General features: G+C 41.7%; 1 protein-coding gene across 1 annotated transcript; it reads left to right on the plus strand.

Annotated features, from left to right (window-relative positions):
• The first annotated feature begins 1,822 nt into the window (after nucleotides 1-1,822).
• Nucleotides 1,823-11,680, plus strand: LOC118323936 (nucleolar protein 4-like). Its single transcript, XM_035656006.1, is given in 7 exon segments — nucleotides 1,823-2,215; nucleotides 4,059-4,250; nucleotides 5,271-5,459; nucleotides 8,871-8,984; nucleotides 9,719-9,950; nucleotides 11,267-11,409; nucleotides 11,411-11,680. Coding segments are annotated over 7 exon segments (1,509 nt in total). The 5' UTR covers nucleotides 1,823-1,846.
• The last annotated feature ends 408 nt before the right edge of the window (nucleotides 11,681-12,088 follow it).

Below are 12,088 nucleotides of genomic sequence, written 5' to 3' on the forward strand. Positions count from 1 at the left end.
GTGTTGAAAGAAGATTATTCATTTTGAGGATGTAGTTTGTGGTTGTATTGAATGCATTATTTTAATGATGTCCCTCTTCTGTAAGAGTAAAGAGAAACAATATATATATTTAAATATTAACAGAAGCATAAATGTATTAAGAATCTTATTCATAGATTTGGCTGCTTAATAAAGGAAGCCTGCCATCTGCTGGGCATTAAAAATAACTCCCAATAAAATTATTGTGTAAATAGTCAGTGTATTTACATGTGTCTGTCTATTCAGGACATTGTTTGTGACAGCAGTCATATGACACCTGTAATGTTAAAGATCAGTTCACACACAGTAAGAGCTCTTTGTAACCACTCTTCAATATAACACACATGACCGTTTTTAATGTAAGTATTTTGTATTCCACATGTCACATGTTCTTCCTGCAATAGCATACAAACAGGAAAGATAATGATGAATTAGGCTCCCAACGCTAACTCTAGAATTAACTTTTGGTAATAAGTTGAGAGCAGTATTTTTTTGGGCTTTTATTGCCTTTATGATAGTGACAGTCGAAGAGAGACAGGAAAGGGGGGCAGAGAGAGGGGATGACACGCAGCAAAGGGCCGCAGGTCGGATTCGAACCCTGGGCTGCTGCAGCAAGCCTTGGGCTTCGCAGCAGCAAGGGACTAAGCCTCGGTACAATGGGCTCGCCAGCTCTACCACTGCAGCCTAACCGGGCACCCATCTTCGCTTAATTTTAAGGTCATGCCAGTCAACCTAAACTTTGGCCTGAAGGAATACAGAATCACAAGCTTCCTCGGGGTGCCTTTGCTGCACGAAAATGAAAGCCAGAGAAAAAACACGGGATATGGTCTTTTTACCTCTCATTATTAGCATTGCACACTTTGTTTTATAAGCATTTGCCAAAACTGAAATTAACAAGTAAGACACTTAGTTATCACCCGAAGAAGCTAAAACCCTATGAAATCAAGCACAAATAAGCTTAAAAGGCTATAACTGGAAGATTTGAAAGTTGACCCCTCCTCCTCAGTTCAAGTGAGCCAGAGAGAGAGCACTTTGTTGAGCGTACATAGGAGAATGAAATGAGGAGGAGCAGCCAACATTAGCAAGAACAAAGCAGTGAAACCATGAGAAAAAAAAACTTCACAAGAAACTCCAAGGCACTCTCTTTTAAACCATCCAAATACCTTCATTATCACACATGGCCATGGGTTAATTGTTTAAAAAGAGTGTGCCTGGGAGTTTTTCTGCTGATTTTTGGGTGTCCATAATGTATCCTTAACCAAAAAAAAAAAAAAATGGGAGCGCCTCACACAAACTCAAACTGCATCCATGAACTCAAACCTTTTTTTGTTATTTTCTTCTAAAGCACAAATACACCCACACACACACACCCCACACACCCTGCAGGGAAAATGCTGTACTTCTTAGCATTTTGTGTGAATGCAGGCCTTGGATTGGACAGATACTGACACACAGAGCTGCCGCTCATCTATGCCAGCTGCAGCACACAGACTGTTGTATGCTTGTCCACACGTAATGAATATATGATGCAGTTTGTACATGTTTCATGACAGCGTGCCCTCTGTTCTCCTCTCACATCCCACGAGCACAACGCTTTCAGCTCTGTGTTCATCTGCCCCTGCCTCGCAACCAGTTTACAGAAAACAGAAAAAATGTGTTTTTCAATCTGGTGAAATTCAACCCCTCTCTCGTCTCTCTCTCTCCGTCTCTCCTTTAGGGAGGACTCATCATCAAGAAGCGGCAGTGAAACGGGCCTGCCTGCCCTGGACCCCGCCCTCCTTCCGCTGCCTAACAGACAGCGCATAGGTCAGGGAAACCGAGGTCGTCAATGGCAATGGCGCCCGCCCCACTGGACTTCAGCACGCCCACTTCCTCCTCATCATCGTCCGAGGACCAGCAGCCGATGAACCTGACTGACCCGCCCCCTCAGCGCCTGCCCTTGTCCACTTCGCACCTGCCTGTAACTGTGTCAGCAGCGGCTGCCGCGCTGCTCGGTGCCCTGCATCCCAACGCGCCCGAGGAGCTCCGCAGGAAGTACCCTCTGGCTGCCAAACCTCCCCTGGCTCCACACCCGGCCCTGCCGCTGCCACACACACACAGCCTTCACACACATAATGCACACACTCCCAACACACACTCCCAGTCCCACGCTGCAGAGCTGCGACTGGACCGAGACGGCAGGGACTATGGGGGCAAGGTGAGACCACATGGCGCGCACACACACACACAGATTTAGTAAGGAAAGAGTTAATCTGACATGATTCTTTCCACTCCTTTTCATCTAATTTAGGCTGTTTATCATATTTATCATCTACACCACTGATGTCAATCACATACAGTATAGATATAAAAACAGTCACTCCTACAGACAACTGAGTCTCTGTTTCAACCTGCATGTCTTTAGGCTATCAGAGAAAAGCAGCACTGACTTGAGAACAACAAGCACATTTCAAACAGAAAAGTTCATGTCCAACTTAATGCTTCGAGACAACAGTGCTAAGAAATCATCTGATTGTTAAGTTATTGCAAACAGTTGACGTTTAGCATCCAGGCCACCGTAACTAACAAAACAAACCAATTTAATCAGTTTATAAACTTATATCACCATTAAAGGAAAGGTTTGACATTTTGGGAAAAACGCTTATTCGCTTTCATACCGAGGAGACTGATAACACTTACACATCTTTACATCTGTTAGTATGAAGCTACCACCAGCAGTCAGGTAACATAGCTTAGCATAAATACTGGAAACAGGGAAGTAGTTAGCTTGTTCAACAATAGTTGGACACATAACATCCCGCAAAATGGTGATTTGTCATTTGATCAGACAAATGAGATATAACACATTAATTAGTGAGCTTTAGAAGTGCTGGTAGCTGCTGTTTATTACCTGTGGACAGAGCCAAGGTAGGTATTACCCCCTGTTTCCAATCTTTGTGCTAAGCTAAGCTAACAACCTGCTGGTTGTACCTTCATATTTACTGTACAGACATAACAGTGATACCAATCTTATAATTTACCCTCTGCAAGAAAGCAAATCTGCGTATTTCCCCAAAATATTGACCTGTTTCCTTAAAGTAAAGTGAAACCTGAGCTATAGTCAATGTAATGTTAGTAAGTCCGATAAGGACTGAAACCATTTCAGAATAACACCATTATACGTGGGTGTTTTACACCCACTGATAAACTATTAAGTAACCCCTGAAAATACAATTGTAAAGGAAAGTCAGCTGAATATAAAAGTAAAACAGATTTTCTATGACAGTCGCTAACAAAGTTAGTACAGCTTCTGCTCTGCTTTCTCTCCTTACTGCTCTTTCAGAAGCTTCCATTTATTCATATATTCAAATAATTTGAGAGTAAACATGAAATCTTCATTTGATTTAGTTAATTGCCACATCCACATCGTCTTATTTATTCTCATTTGTAAAGAGGGGTCAGCAAATGGAATTGGAAAATAAAAAGATTGAGGTAAAAAGTGAGGAGAGATGAAGAAAGGAGGTGAAGGCTGACTCTCCTTCGTTCCTCCTGCCGCTGTCTTTGTACACAGATGAATAGCAGAACCTGATACACAATACACAGTGGCCTCGGAGTAAATGCATTACCGCCAGACAGTCTACCTGGAGGACGCAAACACACAGACACACACACCCAGCTACATACAATCCTCACACAGTCCTTTTTGTTCCTGCTTGCATTCTGTGTGCACCTTTCACCTGTCAGACTGACTGACTTCCATCTCTGGGCACAAAAATATTAAATACACTAGAGTTAGTTTTATTTTTTGTGGGCTTATATCTGCCTCCATAAAGTCTGTCGATTGTCTCCACCAAAGACCTAAATCATTGTTTTTAAGGACCTTTTCATTGGCTGTCACGTCCTAATGAGACTCTTAATAAGTGTTTTATGAAGGAAATCCACTGTAACAATGAACCTCCATTGTCCATAAATGGTAAAAACCAGTGCATAGATGTATAAATGTAATTAAGACACTCACAAAATACAGTAACACTGCAGTATGTGTGTGTGTGTGTGTTCAGTCCCCCCAGTACAGTTCAGGTGGCAGCTACGACAGCGTGAAAATGGACTTGAGTGCCGAGGACCTGACCATGGGGCGTCATGGCAGCCAGGTTGCCCCCGACGATGACGACGATGACCACGACGACCACGACGACAACGACAAGATCAACGACACAGAGGGAGTCGATCCCGAGAGACTAAAGGCCTTCAACGTAAGTCAGAGACGGCGTGTTGGATCAGACCTTCAGTTCTGTCTCACACCATGTCCCCGCTGGGATCAATAAGGTGTCTCCTTATATTCATAAAGAAAAAATATTAAAGAGCTGACTGTCTGATCTCCCTTCAGTGGCATTGATCACACACTCACATGATGGCAAAGGCAAGAAACTATCAAAGACCTTGAAAATACAAATGGAGGAACACACACACACACAGACACACTCAAGCAGCTGCAGAGTTGGATATTTTCTTAAGAGGCCAAACCTCTAAAGAGCTCAAATGAGAGTGAATACTGGACTTCAGTGTTCATCAGTGGGGCAGAAACATGACTCCAAATGAATGATAATGTCTCTGAGGATGTGTAAATGAGCAACTGTTTGCTATTTTATTAAAAAACTTTAAAGGATCATTCCGCTATTTAAACGTGGGCCCTATTTTTACATATTCTGGGGTCTAAATTGGTACAGATGTTTTGGAATTGGTCGAGTACATCGCCTCAGCTGGCAGCTGTGAAACAGGCTGCAATGGCTGCAACGTAATCCCACCCTCATCAAAGTACATCCTCTAAAAGTGCTTGATTTCAACACTGACGGGCTCTGATTGTGTTTGACCACATTATGGGAAGGATCCCTACAGAGATAGACCTTTTGGTTTTTTTTTTTTTTTTTTTTTTTTGGGTTGTTTTTGCATTTATTGACAGCTGAAGATAGACAAGGAAAGGGAGAGAGAGATGAGATGACACGCAACAAAGGCCACACCTGTGTTGTCTGTTTAAAGACCTACAGTGGTCGAACTATGTTGGCTTTTTTAATGATTTAGCCACTATAATAAAGGCTTTATAATGTTTCCTTCCTTATTGTTATTATTCTATTCTTACATTTAAAAAATACCAGATTTACAGTTTAATTTGTCAGTGATGTGTACACACACTTAAGAAGACAACCTACAGAAGCATGGTATATGCAGCCCAGATGCAACCACTTTTCTCAAACAACTATGTGGTTTTTCTGCAGATGTTTGTGCGTCTGTTTGTAGACGAGAACTTGGATCGAATGGTTCCCATCTCCAAACAGCCCAAGGAGAAGATCCAGGCCATCATCGAGTCCTGCAGCAGACAGTTCCCAGAATTCCAGGAACGCGCCCGCAAGCGCATTCGCACCTACCTCAAATCCTGCCGACGTATGAAGAAGAACGGCATGGAGGTACGGTTCCTGCGAGCGTGTTTGTCTGTCATCAGTTATTCTGCTGATTTCCTTGATTAATCGCTTTTCCGTGAAATGTCAGGATATAACATTATAAGTTCCAAGAAATGTGTCGCAGTCCAAAACCTGAAGAGATTTGGTTTAAATAAACTAGAGAAAATAAACAAACCCACCTTGGAGAAGCTGCAACGATGAATCATTTATCCAAATATGTGCAGATATATAGATACAGATATATTAATATTTAATTAAGACATATAAGAGAGAATAATAGCATCAGTATTTGTATGCGTTGGTTCGTTAAACAGCAGCAGTGACTTCTGATCCGGTTTTTATGGTGGTTTTTTTCCGACATGACTTGAATGCAGCATTATAGGCAGTTTGGAGAAATTGGTTTGATGATGTGACACAGACCTGAGACCTGCTCTCAGAAGGCTTTTAGGGTGGCAGACATATAATTCCCCCTTTTCAACCTGCAGACATTTTAGCAGTTATATTATCTGTGTCAGTCTCATCTGGATCTACATCTTGAAAAATGCTCTGCAAAGAAATGTGACTAAACTTTTTCACCCTCAAACTCTACATAGGAGCAAATTCTATTCTTGATTTTTCAGTTATGACCAATAATCTGGTCCAGCCAATGATTTTTAATGTTTTATATTGTACGGTGCAACAGTGGTGGTTGTTTGAGTCAGGGAGTCTGGTTGATGCTGGCTTTGTTTCTCCAGTCAACTCCTGCAGGAACCAGAGAGCTCTTGTTTTCTTGATGGTTTTTAGTCTTAAAGTGTGTTCGCTATCTATGCATGTTTCAGTTAGCGTGTGCTTCAGTCAGTAAAATGTTCTCTATTGTTTTTTCTACACGCTTAAGTGTAGGAAACAAAGGAAAAGGGACAAACACTCTCTGGGGAACTTTTAGAAAGTTCCTGTGGACTAACACAGACGCAAATGCAGACATAGAACAGAGAGAATACACAGATCACAGGAAACTCACATGATTTTAAAAGATATTCTGTTTCAGATTTTCCTGTAAAAACAGGCTAAAACACAAACACACAATCTCAGGATTGTTTAGGACTGTATGGTACGTTTATGTGTGTGATCCTCTAAGGCTGACATGGTTTAGTGTATAAAAAAACAATTATTCTCTCAAAGCTATTGTTTGTTGTTCTGTCCGAATTTCATCAGTTTGGCATTAGCTGCTGTGTTTTTTTACTGTGTATATTTATATTATAAAAGATTTCTTAGCTCGGTAGTAAGATGTTTGACACACTTCGATAATTCATCTTTATAAAAAAGCCTAATGTTGTTGTCCAAAAATCATCATTGTTGTTTATTACTGTCTACATTTTATTCAGACACAGATGCAGAATAAAAGGTCCTAAATATTTATTGTATTACAGATACATATTTGGCCTTGGTTTGTACTCCCTGAGTGTCTGACTGACTTTAAAAAATAACAATAGTATAACATATTTATATATTTATAATGTGTTATATTTGTACTTTCCTGTGGTATTCATGCTCAGGCAACAAACAATTATCATCTTTTGTGAAAAGATGTGGTTGTAAATGGGTTACAACTATAGAAATGACACGCTCTAGTCAATTTATTTCAGTCTACAGGTGTGACAGGTTGCAGAATATTGTAATTTAAGATCTAATAAAGACTACTCTGCAGCATTTCTTCATGTGCATCTATTTGGTTTCAGGTGAGGCTCGTATAAAATTGAATTTCCTCAAGACGATTAACGGAGTAGTTCTTTCTTCTTAAAATAAAAAATAAAATAAAATAGTGACAAACTGACTCAAAGGGACAGATGTGTTCTGCTAATATGTTTCACATTTGATAACACAACATCTGCAGGAGCCAGCAGGGTGTGTGCAGCGACACAGATAATTAATACACTGCAATCTTTACTAGTAATTAAAAAATAATCAAGCGCTTTAACAAAGACACTCGTGCTGTCAGCAGGGTTGAAATTGCTCAACTGGGCAGTGACTGCTCGTCAGTGACATGCTGAGTCTCTAAATATTAATACAAATACTTCATGTAGAGGTCAGAGTTCGTCACTGCCTTCTCTTCTTCTTGGAGCAGTAAACTAAACGTTCCAAAGAGACGTGCTGGATAAGCTATTTTATACTGTAACTGTGAAGTCCAGTCTCAAGTTATAAGATTTGTCTGAACGAAGCCTAATCGCCCATATTAAATAAACTGGCTGTATTAGTTGAGTGTGCAGGTTCAGCTGTAGTGCTGATACAGAGCAGAGGCAGGGTGGCTGAATGCTACTTTACTAACGCAGAAGAGGTGTGTGATGGGAGCTTTAGTTATGTTGAGGCTGACAGGCAAGAGGCTGCTTCACGTCATTGAAATGTCTCTGCTGCCCCCCAGTGGTGAAGCATGATGCTACACACACAGTACAGTAGTCATCGCAAAGGTGTTCTTCACTGTGTTTCTGACACAAAAGGCCCAATGTGCCTTAAGAGTAATCCAGTATGCACATAAGAGTAAAAAATAGAAGAAATCATTAGTTGTTTTATCACCTCCAGATTACACAGAATCAATGAAGCTTAACATAAATCACAATTTCAGAAGACTTAGCTACTGTAATAAAAGCTTTTTAATATTTCCTTCCTCATTGTTATTATTATTTCTTATATTTTTCAGTGCCTGGATTTCCTTCCAGTTAATCTACTGGGCCAGTTCCAAATCCTGTTGTACCTAAAACTTATTTAGACCCCCAAATATGTAAAATAAATAGGGCCCAGGTTTAAAAAATATACTGTATAAAATATATTATAATCATATATACGTCCAGAAATATGGACTGCACAGTCTGTATCCTCCTAAAATCTACCAGCCTGCCTCTGGTCCATTACTTTAGATGTTCTGTCTGAAGATTCTCTGTTTACAGAATTACACCGATAAGTCATAACATTATGAGCACTGACGTATCTGGTTATCATGGCACCTGTCAGTGGGGGGGATATATCAGGCAGCAAGTGACATTTTTTCTTAAAAGTTGATTGTGTTAGAAGCAGTAAAAATGAGCTAGCATAAGATCTGAGTGACTTGCACAAGGCCACATTTGATGTAGACGGGATGGGTCAGAACATCTCCAAACCTGCAGCACTTGTGGGGTGTTCCCGGTCGGCAGAGGTCAATACCTTTCAAAAGTTGTCCGAGGCTCACTGAAGTACGTGGAGAGTGGAGGGCAACCCAACAGATGAACTACTGTAGCTCAAACTGCTAAAAAATGCATCACAGTTTGTTGGTCTGGGGCTGCAGAACATTATGACCACCAGGGTGCCCAGATGCTCATAATCTTGTGGCTGATTGGTGTACATTGAAATCACCTGTCGCTCTAATTGACTCAATAATTTGATTCCCTGATATCATTTTGTTGTGTGCAGACCCGTCCTACTCCACCTCACCTCACCTCAGCCATGGCTGAGAACATCCTGGCTGCTGCCTGTGAGAACGAATCACGCAATGCCGCAAAGAGGATGCGCCTTGAAGCCTATCACGTAAGTGTATGTTTGTGTGTGTGTAATTCAGGTGTGAAAAGAAAATAGCATCACTACATGTTTTAGATTTCACTAAATAATGGACATAAAAGCTAGCAGGCTGCTGTGTCACATAGTTTCAGGCATATTCAGAATCATCATGAACACAACCATCACGACAGAACTGTGTAAATGTTAAAAAAGATACTAAAATAAGTATTTTGGTCTTTCAATAAGAAAATATTTCTTCAAACAGAATAATAAAACTAAATGATTTTTGTCTTAAATGAAGGCCCCAGAAGCATTCTTTTTTTTAATTTGTTTTTAATTTTTTTTAAATTAAACTGTTTCTTCATTTACAACACTAGGAGACTTTTTCAATTCAGAAGTTTTGCGAGTGGTTTTACTCTTAAAATAAGGAAAATAATCTTGTTCCTCTGCTGTGATATTATCCAAATCCTTGTAACTTGTTCCTGGTTAAATCTATTAGCTATAATATCTTTTAAAGACAAAGTTAGATATATTTTCTTTTTCAAGATTACCTTTCTTATGCAAAACAAGCTTGAAAAGACTGGTTCACAGTTTGTCTACCGTTCTAAAAACATCATACAATGATGAATTAAGAATCCAATCCTAATAATTTATATAAAAGTGGGCTTGTGACATTATGAGTCTGGTTTTTCCACTCGTCCAGTCAAGCTTTCTTTTATAGTATTTTGAAAAGAAAACCTCTAATTTCCTGTTTCCTCTTCCAGGATGAGCAGATCTCTATGGACAAGCCGTCCAGCGGTGGAGGAGGTCTGCGGGAGCCGGCGTCCCTCGCTCACTCCGCCTACTCCCTGGCCGCATCAGCCTTCTCCTCCCAGGACACCCAGCTCTACATAAACGGAGCCGGACTCAGCTACGGTTACCGTGGATACCCGGGCCTGAGCGCTGCCATGCAACACCCCGTTTCCCTGACGACTGGCGCTGCTGCACAGAGCAACGGTGAGGATGGGAGACCAGTGGGGGGACAGAGGAAGAGGGTCTTAATGGAGACAGAGAGAAGACGGACAAGACAAAATAATGAGAGGGAAAGAGTGAATAAAAGAGGAAGCAGGCGGGAGGAGGGTGAGAGAAATGAGGGAAGGGATGAGAGAGGAAAAGATGTGATTATGAAAGGAAAGAAGGCGAGCGGGTAATTTGGGGATGAATGAGGAGGAGATGGAGAAGGAGCAGCAGAAGAAAAGAGAGTGGTGAAAGGAGACAGAGCAGCAGATGTGAGCTTAAATATGGAATTGTAGAGTCAAAGTCATTGAAATAAACACAGTCTGAGCTAACACGCTGTTCAAACTCTGAAAACTTAAACTGATGGACATTTGTCTCTTTAGTGGCTCTGTGTCCATCATCTTACCCAGGACAAATCGAGGTTTAACAAATGTTCATTATCTGATTCCCTGTAAATTTAAATCTTCTGCTAAATGACAGAACTAGAGATCTATGATTTCTTTATGGTTTTACAGTTAATATTTATCCTATATCATTATATCTCTGTCATTGTTAGTAATGCCAGTCAGGTCAGCAAAAACAAGATTTTTTGGGGATGTTAAGTTACTCTGAAGGTTAATAAGCAGCTCAGAGTAGCCAGTTAAATGTTGGATTATGAACACTCATAGTACCACCACAACGCCTGACGTGTGTTTAATTCATTTGGTAACATTAAGCCACCGAAACTAGCTGCAGTGCTTAGTGAGATCTTGTATAGCTCTAAGCGTGCTTGCGTGGATGTTTGAGGCCCTAATGTTCTTTCACTCATCCATCAAAAACGTGTAAAAGGAAACACACAAGCAGTCCTTGCTGACCAATCACAGTTCTCGTGGTCTCCATGTGGTGTCCCCGTAGTTGTATTTGTTGGCAGGCACCCGGCAGTCCACAGGCTCCAAAGCTATGCCATAACTCCTTTAACACAACTATAAATCCAGTTTGGTCAGCAAAAACTCTTAATCTGCTCAATGAATCTTTCAAGCTCTATTGTTCTTGTTATGTGGGAACTGGATGAGGTTTATTTGTAACCACAGATGATAAAATGTTACACAAATACAAAGTTTAATGTACAAAGTTCAGAAGACATTACGATTCTACATCAGGAAATGTTTGATGATGATATTCCGACAGTGTCTGTCATTTTGAACTGACTGATCGTTTTCTCTCTCACCTCCTCTCTTCCTTTCACCTTTTATCTATGCATCCTTTTTTTCCCATCAATTTCCCTCTCATCCCTCCTTTCTTTTGTTTATCATTCCCCCTCTCGTCACCATCTTCAGGTCCCACAGACCTCAGCATGAAATCTCTTTCCTCTGCCAACATCAGTAACTCCTCCTCCTCTGCCTCCACCAACAACAGCCTGGGTGGGCGGGGCAGCGGGGGCGCAGGAGGGGGCGGGGCATCAACACAGCTCAGCCATACCAGAGATCACGGCGTTCCGTCGCGAGGTCGCCGGCTACCGGAGTCGACGCTTTCCTGCGTTCTGCTCAGCAGACGCAGCTGGAGAACTCATCCTGGCAACAGAACTGAGTGGCTGGGGGGAGATAGGGAGAACACCACACATAGATCATACACAACAGCCTCAAACGACGACATCAGCTTTATTAATTATGTTTGTGTGTCCCGTCTGGTCTCGTCCTTACGGACGCCTGAATACCGAGAGGTCCGTGCGTTGTTTAGCTCGTCCCTCTTAGAACTGCGTTTGGTCGGTGTTTCGTCTCAGTCTGCCCTTCTCTTGTCAGAGAACTGTGGCACTTTTTTTTTTTTGGAGAAGAAAAGGGGAAAGTGGGGCTAGAGGGGAGGGAGGGAGACCAATCCCACCCCAGCCGTCCCCAAAGGAACAATTCCCCGGACAGACCTCAATTCGATGAAAGAGAAAGAGAAAATGTGAAGAAGAGAAGCACGGTGGTCTGGAGGAGGGCTTCGTTGCCTCGTCCTCTCGTGAACACGCTCACAATCAGCGACTGACATGCTGAGCGAGAGGTGTTGGGGAGAGAAGAGAGAGGAGGGGAGGAGTAGCTGGAAGAAGACGTGCAAGGTGGTTGATTTGCTGCTGTGGTTTGAGGAAAGACAGAGACCTGGCGGGTCGATGTGTGGGTGGG

The sequence above is a fragment of the Morone saxatilis genome, unplaced genomic scaffold, assembly GCF_004916995.1.
Source record: "Morone saxatilis isolate NCDOM2014 unplaced genomic scaffold, NCSU_SB_2.0 Contig15, whole genome shotgun sequence".
NCBI lineage: Eukaryota > Metazoa > Chordata > Actinopteri > Moronidae > Morone > Morone saxatilis.